This window comes from Arachis ipaensis, chromosome B2 (genome assembly GCF_059453495.1).
Source record: "Arachis ipaensis isolate K30076 ecotype BB chromosome B2, ASM5945349v1, whole genome shotgun sequence".
Classification (NCBI taxonomy): Eukaryota; Viridiplantae; Streptophyta; class Magnoliopsida; order Fabales; family Fabaceae; genus Arachis; species Arachis ipaensis.
The window spans coordinates 107,977,546-107,992,016 of record NC_142437.1 but is presented as its reverse complement, the minus strand read 5'-3'; the positions used below and the strand labels follow the sequence as shown (position 1 = coordinate 107,992,016).

Sequence of the window (14,471 nt, the reverse complement as noted above, 5' to 3'; positions counted from 1 at the left end):
AGAATAACTGTTAGCTAGATTTTCTCATTAAAAAAAAAACTTGTCACTTAGTTACTTATATATTATAAAAATTAAAGAAATTAGATATTTGAAGGACTTGAATTCAGATATTTTAAAATCAAGTGATGGCAACGGGACAGAAAATCAAACTTCTGGAGAAAGCTTCTTTTTGAAGAGTATGGTTCAAGATTTTTCCAAAGATTCTTTTATTTTGAATAATAATGATATAAAAATAAAAAAGAAAATTCCATATAACACAGGTGACATTTTGGGGTGAATTCAATTGTTGTGACATTCGACATAAATGGGAATGGTGATAATAAAACCAAACTATAAAAGTCCGAGTCATATATTAGGATAAAAAGAAAAAATAAAGCTATGATGATAAGTTGCATATACATGAATGTAATGTAATTAATGTGGAAAATATGTAAGTAGGGTAGGAGAAAAGTAGGGACCAGCTATATAGCATAGTCCAAAACATGCATTTTATTAAATGCATCTATGCTATTTATCTTAGTCTTCTGTAACAGACCCGGACACCCGGTAGTTAATAATTAAATAATTAATAATAATAATCTAGAAAATTGGATTCATATGTCTGTTTTGTGTCACATTCAGTGGTTCCCTTTTTTTTTTTTCATTTGGACTGCATCAAGCCAGGGGCATTGTATCAACCTTTCAAGTCTTTGTCATACACCAAAAAATTCCCCCTCTATCCTTCCAATTTCTGGTCAAATTGAAATTAATTAAAAAATAACACTAGAGTCATAGAGTGATTGGTATGGTAGGGTATGGTATGGTATGGTGAACTTTGTTAGTTATGGTGCACCATGAACCTTGAATTTGATGTAAAAATTATAGGAAAATTTTTAAATGTTCTTAAAATATCGGTGTTTTAGTAATTTTAACCGTTGATTTTAATTAATGTACATTATATATATTTTTTGTAATTGAAATCAACGGCTAAAACTATTAGAAATTCTTCCAAAATTATATATTATGTACTGTAGTATTTTTTTTCAAAAAAAAAAAATTACTACAAAAGTTTAAGAAATATAATAATAAATTTTTGTTACCAAAATTTAAATCTGTAGGTGTTTACTTGTTAACACTATTTTTTAATTTTAAAATAATAAATAAATATATGAAATTAGCAGATATTTCAAAAATGAAAAAATTAGTCTTAATTATCACCATAGAGATAAATTTTAATAGCTTTAAAATATAATTATTGGGGATTTATTTATGAATAGATGGTCTAAATGTTAATAATTATATGACAAAAAATACGGAACATACAAGGCACACGCCCTAAAAATGATACTAATTGTCAATTAATCAGACATTTTTAATTCTCTTTTGTTCTTTTAGTGGCATTTTCTTTTAGAACTGAGATGCTGGAACAATTATTGGGCCCAATTAGATTTTTCATATTAAAATTGTCACCTCTTGGGGATGCACCATTCTATGTCGTTTATTTCTAATTAGGATTAGGGTCAGGATGCATGAATGATATAAATTGGATAAACTTTTGATTGTGTACTTGAAGAAAAATTAAAGATCTGTCTAATCGACTAAGTTGTCATTATATATAAGAATAATCTAGATTTTTTTTTTGTTTTAATTCAAAGACCACATGACGAATATGTGTCGATTGATTAGAGGATGAATAAAAAGGAATATAACTTTAATCTTTCAAAGCACTGTGCCTGTTGTGAATGGACTCAACTATGTTAATCATGGAATAATAATTGTTAACATATGGATAATTTCATTTGCAGGTTTTAGAGTGAAAATGATCTTTAACTCTCTCCATTCTGTTAATGCTGTAGATTTAATACCACCAGAAACTCGTGCAGTTTTAGATTCGAATTTTAGTGAAACTTTGGATTCAAGAAGATGATTACCCAACTTGTTATCATTGATGACAGGAAGAGTTAGATGCTACTAAATTTTAAAATTATTTTCATTTAGTTTATCAATGGTGGGAGCAGGAAAAATAAAATTTAAAAAGGATGAAGAGAAGAGAACTAATTAATGCGCTATGGATCTTAAACCTAAACTCTATATACTATGAGAAAGTTTGCAAGAGAATGAAAAATTGAAAAAGTAAATTGAATTCTATTGTTGCAGTAGTGAATTACTTCCCCTTGAAGTATATATATATATATATATATATATATATATATTTTGTGAAAATATCGGTCATATTTTATTTTTATATAATTTAAAAAATTATAATACATCAATAACAAATTAATGAAATTATGTTGCTATTATAATAATATAAAATATTTTTGTGTTTTACACAAAAATGCTAAATATATAAAAAATTTAACTTCTTAGAAGTAGTAAGGTTTAATTAAGTTTTTTTTAAATAAATAGTTTAAAATAATAAATATTTATATTAAAAGTAACTTATAAATAAATTATTTTATATTTAATTTTTTAATTTTAAAAATATTTATTTTAAAAAAATGTGATAAAAAAATTTTATTATAAATTTTTTTTTTAAATTTTTTGATAAATACTTAAATAATTTTTTAAAAAATTATAATTTAATTTTAAAAATTATACTAAATATTAATATTATATTTTTTTTATAAATTAAAAATTTATTGATAAATCTATCGAAACAGAATCTAAGTACTTTATCTTGAATATTGTTGCCTTAGTCATCTCGAAATCAGTGCCCTGAGGGAATCGTTATTTGATTCATGTTCCTTATAGGTGGAGGTTGATTGAAACAATTAGAAGGAGTTAAAAACTTAAAATAGCTCACGGCTCTACTAAAATTATAGCTACTAGCTGGGTAGACTAGGTTCAGCCGTTCAAATTCAAACTCCATGATTAAGAAAAGGATAATGTTATTTGTACAAAGAAAACTTCTGTACGATGGATAATGTTATAATCTTAATCCAATGCCGCGTATTTTTTATTAACATATAATTTCGCGTGTTTCCTATTACAAAGTTATCCATTACCGGCTGTTCGTACTGATTGGCCGATTAACGATGAAATCATCAGTAAAAAGAAGTGGGCGTTTGAAAATTAGAGAATTTTTTTCCTTTTTTTTCCCCCTCAAAGAGCTACTTTATTGACAGGCAGATCATCAGTAAGTTTTAACGCAAAATGACATTGTATGCAACGGGCCAATGAATTTATCGGGTAAAAAATTTTGATATGAAAATAAAATGAGTGATATACTTTAACATGATAATTTTTGGTATTTTTTAAAATTGTGGGAGTACACAAATCAGACCCTCCGATTTGTGTTTAAAAAGTTAAAAAAATTCAGAGTACACAAATCGGAGGGTCCGATTTGTGTTAAAAAATTTGAAAAAATTCAGAGTACACAAATTGGACCATGCGAGTTGTTTGATTTTAAAATTTTGCTTAACAAAACGCATGGTCCGACTTGTGGTTAGACAAATATGAATTTCGGAAGCTAGAAAACGGACTCTCCGAGTTGTTTGTTGTTATCAATTTTTTTATAAAAGGAAGAACTCGCATGGTCCGAGTTCTATTCACTGACACCACATGGCTGTGAAGTACTGTATTCCCCACATCTGAGTCCAACACCATTTTTTCATCCATATTCAAATTAAAAAGTGTGAATTTACCATCGTTAAATTTATGGCTAAGTCTATGGTGCAGAAAGAAAATTTCTTTTACATTTATAAATTTATGTTGTCTCAATAAATGATTGATAAGTGTCTTTAAAAAAAATAAGGTATGTCTTTTTACAGGTGAAATGTAATTTTATAAGATTTTTTTTTGTTATAAGTGAAAATTTTAATAGTTAAATTGATTAATAAGATGATTAATTATTTTAACATAATAGTAGACTTTGTGTACTAATTTTTTTCGTATTTAGATTATTTTACAATGAGGAACACAAAATAAAAATTTGAGCTTTTGAAAAATCCAATACCATTAAATGAAACGTGAAATATACGCGTCCAACACACACGAAACGTTTCTTCTCTTTTCCATCATGCTTCTTCTTCTTCTTCTTTTTCTTCTTCTCACGCTCGTTTACGCGTCTTCTTCTTCGCCTTCTTATTCGCGTTTCTCCTTCTCCTCCTTTTCCTCCTTTTTCGCGTTCCTTCTTCTTCACGTGTTTTCTCCTTATCGTCATTCTTTTGTTGTTGTTGCTGCTGTATTTTTTTGTTTTTTCCTCCTTCTCTCTCTGGTGAAGAAGCAGTAGAAGGTGAAGAATAAGAGTTTTGAATAGTGCAGAATGAACCGAACGCAGTACTCGTGGTGAACCGAACACAGTACTCATGGTGAACCGAACACAGTACTCATGGTGAACCGAACATAGTATTCATGGTGAACCGAACACAATACAACTGTATAGTACTGAGTGAATGAAACATAATCCATTATATAAAATCAAATTCAAACAGCTTTCTGCAGAATGAACTGAACACAGTACTCGTGATGAACCGAACACAGTACTCATGGTGAATCGAACATAGTACTCATGGTGAACCGAACACAATACAATTGTATAGTACTGAGTGAACGAAACATAATCCATTATATAAAATCAAGATGGTGAACCAAACAATGCTTCTTTCAAATACAATTGTATAGTACTCATGGTGAACCAAACAATGCTTCTTTCAAATGTATATATGTCAATATTAATGTATATATCTATTCTTAATATCAACGTATGTATAAATTGTTAATATTTATATTTGATTCAAGATGGATTACTCATCTGAGATGTTAATTTATATATATGTTGGAACTGTCTGACTGCTGTTTTATTCCAGGCTCTCAGTGATTGCAATAACTGTATTTACCAATACATTCGAACTCCAAAAGAACATAGTGAACCGAAATTAATACACTGGACGAACCGAAAGGTAAAAACACACTGAACCCCTAAACCATAAATCCTAAACACTAAAACTAGAACCCTGAACACTGAACCCTGAACCCATAAACCCTAAATCCCTAAAACCTAAACCCTAAACCCTACACCCTAAAATCTAAACCCTAAACCCTAAACCCTGAACCCGAACCCTGAACCCGAACCCTAAACTCTGAACTCTGAACCTTGAACGCTAAACCCTAAACCCTAAACCCTGAACCCGAACCCTGAACACTGAACTCTGAACCCTGAATGCTAAACCCTCATGGTGAACTGAACATAGTACTCATGGTGAACCGAAATCTTAGTTATGGTGAACCGAAATCTTAATTATGGTGAACCGAATAGACATAATACTATTTATTCTTAGATAAAATTTACATGCTTATTACTTGCTATTTGAATTTAATCTAATTTATTTTTTATAATAAATTTTAAATATTTAAAAATTATTTATTTTATATTTTTAAATTAAATATTAATTATGGTGAAACAATTTTATGGTGAACCAAAATCTTAATTATGGTGAACCGAAATCTTAATTACAGTGAAAAATTATATAGTGCTTAGGGAAGAAAACAGAACATATTGGTCTAATTTTTGTTAGACTCCTTTCTGCGGACCGAACCGAAAACATCAACGTGATGAACTACCTCTTTAGTACTTACCGAATCGAAAAGTTACTCACATATATTGAGAGTTACTCACAGTTACTGACACTCACAGTTACTCACAGTTACATATTATCAATTCAATTCAATTTAATTCAGATGTAGATCACCTCAGTCCATTCAATTCACTTCAAATAAAATTAACAATTTTATTCCATTAAATTCGATTCAGAATTCAATAATCCAAACATCATCAAATTGATGCGTTTCAGAAGAATCATCAAAATCACACTCATTCAACTGATTTGAAGTTGATTCATTCATTGTTTCAATTCAAAAGTGCATATCGAAGAAGAAAATGAAGAAGAAGATGAACGACGAAGATAATTGCGTTGAATCAATCTAGATCTATAATGGAGAGAAGAAAAACGCGAAAGAAGAGAATAACAAATTTAATTAGGTAGAAGAAGAAGAAGAAGAAGAAGAAGAAGAAGAAGAAGAAGAAGAAGAAGAAGAAGAAGAAGAAGAAGAAGAAAGAGTAATTTTGATTACCTTGGATTTTACAAATTTGAAAAAAAACTGAATACTAATTTTGATTAGCTACCATTCGTCTAACTTTATTATAAAATAAATTTAAAGAATCAATTTTTCTTTGAAACAAATTATAGAGAAAAAATTAATTGTTTTACTATTTGTTCTTGTCCGAGTAGAGTGGCCGAGTTATAGAGCCTTTCTTCTGTCCTCGTGGGATGATAGTTGATCTATACGTTGGTCAGAATGAACACCAAGGGGAGGAGTACCTGTAAAAAGTACTCTAACACTCAAGTCAGTATTCAAGAATATAAGAAAATTAATAAAGACTGATCGTGTCTTGCTTTTTTCTTGATGCCCCCTTTATGCTTTTCTCGGCTTTGTTTTCATACAGGGTGAAGTAATTCTCGGTTAGTATTTTTTCTGCTTCTTTCAAAAAGGAAGATACTGCTTTGAATGTTTGTTGATTGCTGCCGTGATATTCTCGCTTTAACTCTTCTAACTCCAAGCTTGTTATGCTTATGGCCGAGATTTTAGGGCTAATGGCCGATCTATAACGTCCATATCACACTCCCCAAGCTTGACTTGCCTATAAGGAGGCAGGTTGAGCTTTTGTTTACCTCGGCCATTGCGATGTTAGGTGAGGACATAAGCCCCCAACCGAAACATGTTCTGCTTGATAAAAAGGAAAGTTTTTTTAAAGAATTAATAATATTTGTAAAGAAAAAATTTTCATATGCTATCATAAATGGACGTGACGTTTGGCCTATTATTCGAGTTCTCCTTATCCGTTAGATCTGAGGGGGTTTTATGACTTGTAGATCAACGATTCAGTTTGCTAGGAAGTATAACTGTTTGTATTACTTAGTTGATGTCTTAATTATACCTCATTTCCCAATTTTTCAAATCGTGTTGGGGATTTTATCTGTGTTGGTGGAACATGAGTCAAAAAGGTTAGTTCCTTTTCTTCTCTGTTTGATTGTACTTCTTACTTTGCCTTTAATCTGAAAAGGATAAAAATGAAAAAAATGAAAGTGATAGTGAACAGTGAAGACCCTTATGGGTGGGTAGATGCTGATGTAAAGAATCGAGCATCTTTGTTTAAGTATGTTGAGTCCATTCAAAAGCTAGGTATAGATGTGTGGGTGCCCGATAGTAATGTGAGGTTAGAGTTTTTGCCATGCAATGATGGTGATCGTGTCTGTGAGAAATGCGATGCTTGGGGTTACTTTTATTTATATAGGTACTTGTTGACAGAACTAGGTGTGAGGATACCCTTTATTGACTTTAAGTGTGGGGTCTTATATTGGTTGAACTGTGCCCCATCACAGTTGCATCCTAACTCATGGGGCTTCGTTAGGGCGTTTGAGAACCTAATGGAATATCTAGAGCACCCTCCTTCTTTGAGGTTGTTCTTTTCTCTTTTTCAGGCGAAGGGTATTAGGAGAGGTTTGGACCAATTTGAGTAGCTACCCTGGCCGCTCAATCTTTGGTTTGTACAAGTCTTCCTTCAAAGAATTCAAAGTTATGTATGTGAAGGTTTGTAGTAAGGAAGAGGATTTTCCTTTCTATTTATACAAGGTGTTAATGGAAAGGTTTCCACTTTATTGGTCACCCGAGCCCAACCAAGTGTTAGATGTAGAGGATAGGTTTGAGGATGATGATCTGATTTTGGAATTCCTTGTTCGTGGGGTGTCTCAAAATGAGCTATTGCCAGTTTCTGAACTTTTGAAATAGGGTACAGACACCCAAGGGATGTTGGACTATATAGGTAATATTTGTGTTAATTGATGCTTATGTATGTTGGATATGTTGATTTTTAACGCATTCTTCTTTGGGGTTTGCTCAGGTGAAAAAGCGCCGACCATCACCACTGCTGGTTTGAAGGCCTTTTTTAGTCAGTAGAAAAAAAGGAAAGGGAGGGATCGACAACAGGGTAGCAAAGGATGGTGGGGCTGATGCCGCTCAGTTCGAGCTGAAGATGACAGGTAAGCAAAGGCGAGGTGAGGGTGTTGTGAAACCTAAAGAGCCAAAGTTGGTGGAGATAAAGAATGATGATAACGTTAATCTGGACGTGGTTAAAGCTTATTATGATAGTAAGAGGAGGTTGCATATTCCTCGTGCTGATGATGGCATGAGGTCTCTTTGGTCGAAGATGTTTCCTTACGCAACTCTTGCCGATCAGTTCGGCCAACTTGCAGATGATGTGAAGTTGGTGAATGATGTTGGTCGACTAGGTACTAGCCGTTTTCTTCATGTACTTTTTCTAAGGTTTATTTTGTTGTCTTTTGTTTTTTGTCTCGATTCAGACTTTATATCCATTGTTTTGGTATAGGTTATTGGTGCTTGTTTGGTGGCCATTGGCCAAACTCAGGAGCTGGGATTTGAAAAAGAGGAACGAAAACTACAATCAGTTGAAGAGTTGACGAAATCGGTTAAGGTCAAAGAGTCAGAAATTAATTTACTATCTTCTTCTCTGAGGGCCAAAGAAATTGAGGTGACGTCTCTCAAAGAGCACGATAGACTGGCAGAAGTTAAGGTTGAGGCTATGAAGTTGGAAAATGAGAAGCTGTCTGCTTGGGTGAAGGAGCTGGAAGACGAGCTGTATGCTGTGTTTTGTCAGGGCTTTGATCGAGCCATGTCACACGTTCGAGCACTGTTTCCCGAGGCGGATGTGAATAAAATGGACATTACTAAAGTTGTTATCGAAGGACAACTTGTTGATGATGAAGTTCCTGTGGAGAAGAACTCTGGTTGCTTGAATATGGGAGATAAGAAAGATTAATGACTTCGCTTTTTGTACTTTGCTTTTTGTATTTTGTATGGATAATTTGGGCCGATGTTTTGGTTATCGGTATAGATTGTGGTCCGAGTATAAAGCTCGGTTAGACTTTGTTATGCTATGTTAACAGTAAAAAATAGTAGTTGCTTGTTTGCATGATTTGGAAATAGTAGTTTCATTGAATTTTTGTCAATGTACAAATGCTTTTTAGGCATCCGGCCTCATAAAACCTTTCCCAAGAAAAACCCAATGAAGGGAAAAATTTAGGATTAGGAAAAAGAGTACCTTCATTTGCTGTTAATAGAAGTATTATCTTCGATACAACTTTAAAGATGATACATTCTATGTGCCAGGAATTTCCTTCCCATTTAGTTGTTGAAGCTTGTAAGCACCTTTTCCAAGTATTGTTGTCACTGGAAATGGTCCTTCCCATGCGACTGCAAGCTTTCCATGTTGTGGCGGCTTGCATGCATCCTCTATTCGTTGGAGGATGAGGTCTCCTACTTGAAATGTCCGTTGAATGACTTTTTTATTGTATTGCCGTTGAGTTAGTTGTTGTATTGCCTTTTGTCTCAAATTTGCTTTTTCTCGGACCTCCGCTTCCATGTCGAGCTCTGCTTCCCATGCTTCATTGTTTGATGCATCTTTGTGTAGCTCGACTCTTAATGTTGGATGTCCTATTTTGACTGGGATTACTGCCTCGGCTCCATACACCAATCTGAAGGGTGTTTCTTCTGTAGTGGAGTGGAGATGGTGGTGTTATAGCTCCAAAGGACTTCTAGAACTAGCTCGGCCCATTGTCCTTTGGCCTTGTCAAGCTTCTTTTTTATTGCCTGTAACATAACTTGGTTTGCTGCCTCTGGTTTGCCATTTGTTTGAGGATGTTCAACCAAGCTGAAATGGTGTTTAATATTAAAGTTTTGTAGAAAAAGAGCAACCTTTTTGTCAGTGAATTGTCTCCCGTTATCGGAAATAATCTCACCAGGCATTCCAAATCGACATATGATCTTTTTCATAGGAACAGTTATACCTTTTCTGCTGTTATCCAAGCTAATGGCTGTGCCTCTATCCATTTGAAAAAGCAATCAATTGAAACTAAAAGAAATTTTACCTGTCTTGGTGCAATGGAAAAAGGTCCAAGGATGTGTAACCCTATAGAAAGGCCAACTTGCCTCGGTAGAGTGTAAGAACTCGGCTGGGGAGTGTATTATGGCTGCATGTCTTTGACATTTGTCACATTGTCCGACCTTTCACATACAGTCTGCCTTAGTGTCGGCCAGTAATACCTTGCTTGTAATATTTTAGTTGCGAGGCTGCATCCTCCAGTGCGATTTTCGTAGATCCCCTCATGGATTTTGTTCATAATGAGCTGTGCATTGTCGTTGTGTAGACATCGTAGCAAGGGTTGAGAAAATGCTCGTTTGAATAGCTCGGTTCCCACAATAGTGTAAAAGCTTGCCTTGCACTGAAATGATCTTGGGTTTGTAGTATAGTTCGGTATGGTTCTGTCCCTGATGTATTTGATGAAAGGTATCCTCCAATCTTCATCCTGTGATGTACTTAACACACATGCTATAATGATACTAGGATTATCTAATGTAAGTTGTGTTAGAATTGGTACATATGTGTGCTTCCTAGTTGTTGCTAGTTTAGATAAGCTATCAGCCCTAGTGTTATGTTCTCGGTGAATATGAAAGATTTCAAAGAATTAAAATATTGAAATAAGGTCCTGAGCTATGAGCCAATATTACTCAAGCAGAGGATCTCTTACCTGGAACGTACTATTGACTTGCTAGACGGCTAAAAGGAAGTCACAATAAACTTTGATTTTTGTTACTTGAAGGTCAATGTCCAATCTGAGCCTGACAATTATGGCTTCATATTCTGCCTGGTTATTACTCGCTGTGAATGAGAATTTTTATGATTGTTTGATGGCAGTGTCCACTCCATCTTTGAGCAATATTCCTACACCGCCGCCTTCATTATTGGTGGCCCCATCCACATGTATTGTCCAAACATGAATTCTGTCTTCTGTTTCTAGGCTTGCGAATCCGAAATGAAGTCGGCCAATACTTGAGATTTTAAGGCCGGTTTTGCTTGATATTGTATATCGAACTCAGAAAGTTCTATTGACCATCAAATTAGTGTTCTTGCCATGTCTGGTTTTGTTAAGATTTGACGAAGTGGTTGGTCTATTCGAACTATTATTGTGTTGCTTTGGAAGTAATGACGCAATCACCGAGCATTGGTTATCAATGCTAGTGCCATTTGCTCGATTTTAGGATACCTTTGCTCGATTAGGGTGAGAATTTTGCTGACAAAGTAAACTGGTCGCTGTATCTTTCTTATTTCTGTAACAAGAGCTGAACTTATAGCATGGTTGAAGACAGATAAATATAAGTAAAGTGATTTACTGATCTCTGGTTTCTGAAGTATCGGGGGTGTTGCTAGTAAGGCCTTTAATTGTTTGAAGGACTCCTCACACTATTCATTCCAATGCAACTTGTTCCCTTTCCCTAATGTTCGGAAAAGGTTGTGTGATCGGTTGGCTATTGCTGGCAGGAAGCGCGACAAAGCTACTAACCTGCCTGTGAGTTGCTGCACCTCTTTTGCTGTTGTAGGGCTCGACATTTGTAGAATAACTTTACATTTTTCCAGATTTGCTTCTATACCTCAGTTAGTTAGGAGAAAACCGAGGAATTTTCCTCCTTGGACTCCAAAGGAACATTTTTCAAGATTTAGTCTCATATTGTACTTTCGTATCTGTGCAAATATCTCGGCCAGGTCTGATTGGTGTGAGCCACCTTTGGGTGTTTTGCCAACCATGTCATCGACGTATACCTCCATGATCTAACCTATTTATTTGTGGAAGACTTTGTCCATTAGCCGTTGACATGTTGCACTTGTGTTCTTAAGACCAAATGGTATTACTTTGTAACAAAAGTTTCCAAACTCAGTGATAAATGCAGTTTTATCCTGGTCGGTTGGGTGCATTAGGATCTGATTCTATCCAAAGTATGCATCCATAAAACTCAAGCTATCGAAACCAGATGCACTATCCACCAGTTTGTCAATGCAACGTAGTGGGTATGCATCTTTAGAGCATGCTTTGTTAAGATTAGTAAAATCAACGCACATGCGCTATTTACCTGAATTTTTTCTTACCATTACCACGTTAGATAGCCATGTGGTGAATCTGATCTCTTTGATGAACCCTATTGTTAGCAGCTTCTTGGTTTCTTCTATAGATCCTGCTTGTTTTTCTTTTCCCATGTTGCGTTTCTTCTGTGCTATAGTTCGGACATTGAGGTCGATTGCAAGTCTATGACTTCTGGGTCAATTTCCGACATATCTGCTGTTGTCCATGTGAAGAGGTCGGCATTTTATTGTAGTAGAGATATTATCTATTCCTGTTCATCTACAGAAAGAGCATTTCCAATATATTTGTAACAGTTTGGTTTGTCAGTTAGAGATACCTTTCTTAAGTTGCCTGTTGGTAATGGTTGTTCCTGGAGGTCAGCTCTGGGGTCCAACTCTGACAGCAATGATTGTTCTTCGGTAACGTGAACAGCCTGAACTTGTTCAGAATCTGTTGCTTATTGGGTCGTTGTTTGAGGCTTGTATTATGGCATTGTCTAGACTCTGTGATAGGCGTGTATTGTGGCAACCCTCTCATCCTCAGTTTGAAACTTGACACACAAGTGAACGGTGGATACTATTGCTCCAAAAGAGTTTATAGACAGTCTGTCGAGGATGATATTATAAAGGTTGGTGCAGTTGACAATTTGATATTGGATGTCAAACGTTCTGGAACGAGGATGCTCTCCCAATGTCATCTTTATCCATATAGATCCAAGGATTGGCACACGTTCCCCTGAGAATCCTACCAGCTCACTAGAGGATGGTTTCATTGCTTTGTCGCATAGCTTCATTTTCTAAAAAATAGAGTAAAATAATATGTCAACGCTACTACCGGGATCTAATAAAACTTTTCTTACCAGTAGGTCACCAGCCTGAACCGAGATGACGACTGGGTCATCTAGGTTAGGATTTGGTGAAGTAAGGTCGGAATTTGTGAAGGTTATGAATGTTGTGTCACAGCCTGGTTTGCTCATTATTTCTGTGTTTTCTACCATTAGCATTTCTCAGTAGCCTTTCTTTCTTGCCGAGTTGGTCGTGCCTCCTCCCGCGAATCCTCTGAATATGCAATCTATTATCCTTCGTGGTTGTGAAGGAGGGTTTGAGGTCGGCCATTTGCTTTCGTCTTTAGTGTTATTTGGCTGAGTATATGTTTCTAGTTGGGTGCTTTCTTCTCTTCTGATGCGTCCGTCGACGTATTTGTCTAGTAACCCTTAGTGAGCAAACCTTTCAAGCAAATCTTTTGCCACCATGCATTCATCCATGGTGTGTCCAAATTTTTGTGATGCTTATCTTCGTCCTTGTGGGGTTGTTGCTGTTTTTTTGCTTTTCGAGCCTCCCAGAGTTCTTTAATTTCAATCAGTCATGCCGCCTTCTCTCTTAACTCGGCTAGAGTCTTTTTGGCTACAGCAATAGTTTCTTGAAATTTTTCTGGTCTCAAACCACTCTTTAAAATGTGCAGGTATATGTCAGGGTTGAGATCTGGTATTGTCATAGTTGCCTTGGCGAACCTAGTCATGTAATCTTTAATACTTTCGTGATGGCCTTGTTTGATAATATTGAGGTAATCGGAGCTGTGCACTTAAATCTTGGAAGCGGCAAAGTAGTTTGTGAAGACTTGGGCAAACTCCTCGAAAATTGAAATTGACCTTGTAGGAAAATTGAAAAACCATAAAAGAGTGTATCTGTCTAAAAAAGTTGGAAATGATTTGCAGAGTATAGGGTCAGAATCGTCGTTTAAAGACATCATAGATTGAAATTTAGTAACATAAATGTTTGGGTCACCAATTCCCTCATATGGAGCTAGCATTGTTGGAAGAGTGAATCCCTTCGGCATTTGGAATTTCATTATCGCTTCTGAGAAGGGATTGGATATCGTCAGCTTTGTTTTCGGTGGAGTTGGACGACCCTCCGAGTTTGTGTCACTCATGCTCTTGTTGCTTTCTCCTTTGTGTTTTCCGTTTTGATGCTGAGCTAAAAGCTCGGACAGCTTCCGAACTTCAGCTTCTAGTTCCTCATTTCTCGCTGCTAACTCATCTGGTGACATACGGGGTATGCCGTTGTCAGTCATGTTAGTCGTACCTACAAAGAAAAAAGCAAAAGGAAAAAATAATACTGAAAAGGGTCAAGTCTATCTCCGACCCCACAGTGGGTGCCCAAATGTTCTTGTCCGAGTAGAGTGGCCGAGCTATAGAGCCTTCCTTCTGTCCTCGCGGTGTGATGGTTGATCTATACATCGGCCGGAATAAACACCGAGGGGAGGAGTACCTGCAAAAACCACTCCAATGCTCAAGTCAATATTCAGGAATATAAGGAGATTAATAAAGAGTGATTGTGTCTTGCTTTTTTCTTGATGCCCCCTTTATGCTTATCTCGGCTTTATTTTTATAGAGGGGGAAGTAATCCAGTATTTTTTCCGCTTCTTTCGAAAAGGAAGATACTGCTTTGAATATTTATTGATTGCTGCCGCGATATTCTTACTTTAACTCCTCTAAATCTGATCTTGTTATGTTTATGA

General features: G+C 35.3%; 1 protein-coding gene across 1 annotated transcript; it reads right to left on the bottom strand.

The window, feature by feature from the left end:
• Nucleotides 1–9,507: 9,507 nt before the first annotated feature.
• LOC148575161 (uncharacterized) lies at nt 9,508–11,446 on the bottom strand. The gene is made up of 4 exons (XM_088506083.1): nt 11,400–11,446; nt 11,103–11,166; nt 10,102–10,364; nt 9,508–9,880 (listed from the first exon to the last, which is right to left on the bottom strand). The coding sequence occupies exons 1-4, from the start codon at nt 11,444–11,446 to the stop codon at nt 9,508–9,510; spliced, it is 747 nt and encodes a 248-aa protein (XP_088362209.1).
• Between the last annotated feature and the right edge of the window lie 3,025 nt (nt 11,447–14,471).

Bases quoted from the DNA above. Each gene is read 5' to 3' on its own strand.
- LOC148575161 (XM_088506083.1), bottom strand. From the start codon at position 11,446: ATGTCGAGCCCTACAACAGCAAAAGAGGTGCAGCAACTCACAGGCAG. The intron at 11,167-11,399 runs GTTAGTAGCTTT...CTCTTGTTACAG, and splicing joins GTGCAGCAACTCACAGGCAG to AAATAAGAAAGATACAGCGA. The intron at 10,365-11,102 runs GTATCCTAAAAT...AGTACATCACAG, and splicing joins CTCACCCTAATCGAGCAAAG to GATGAAGATTGGAGGATACC.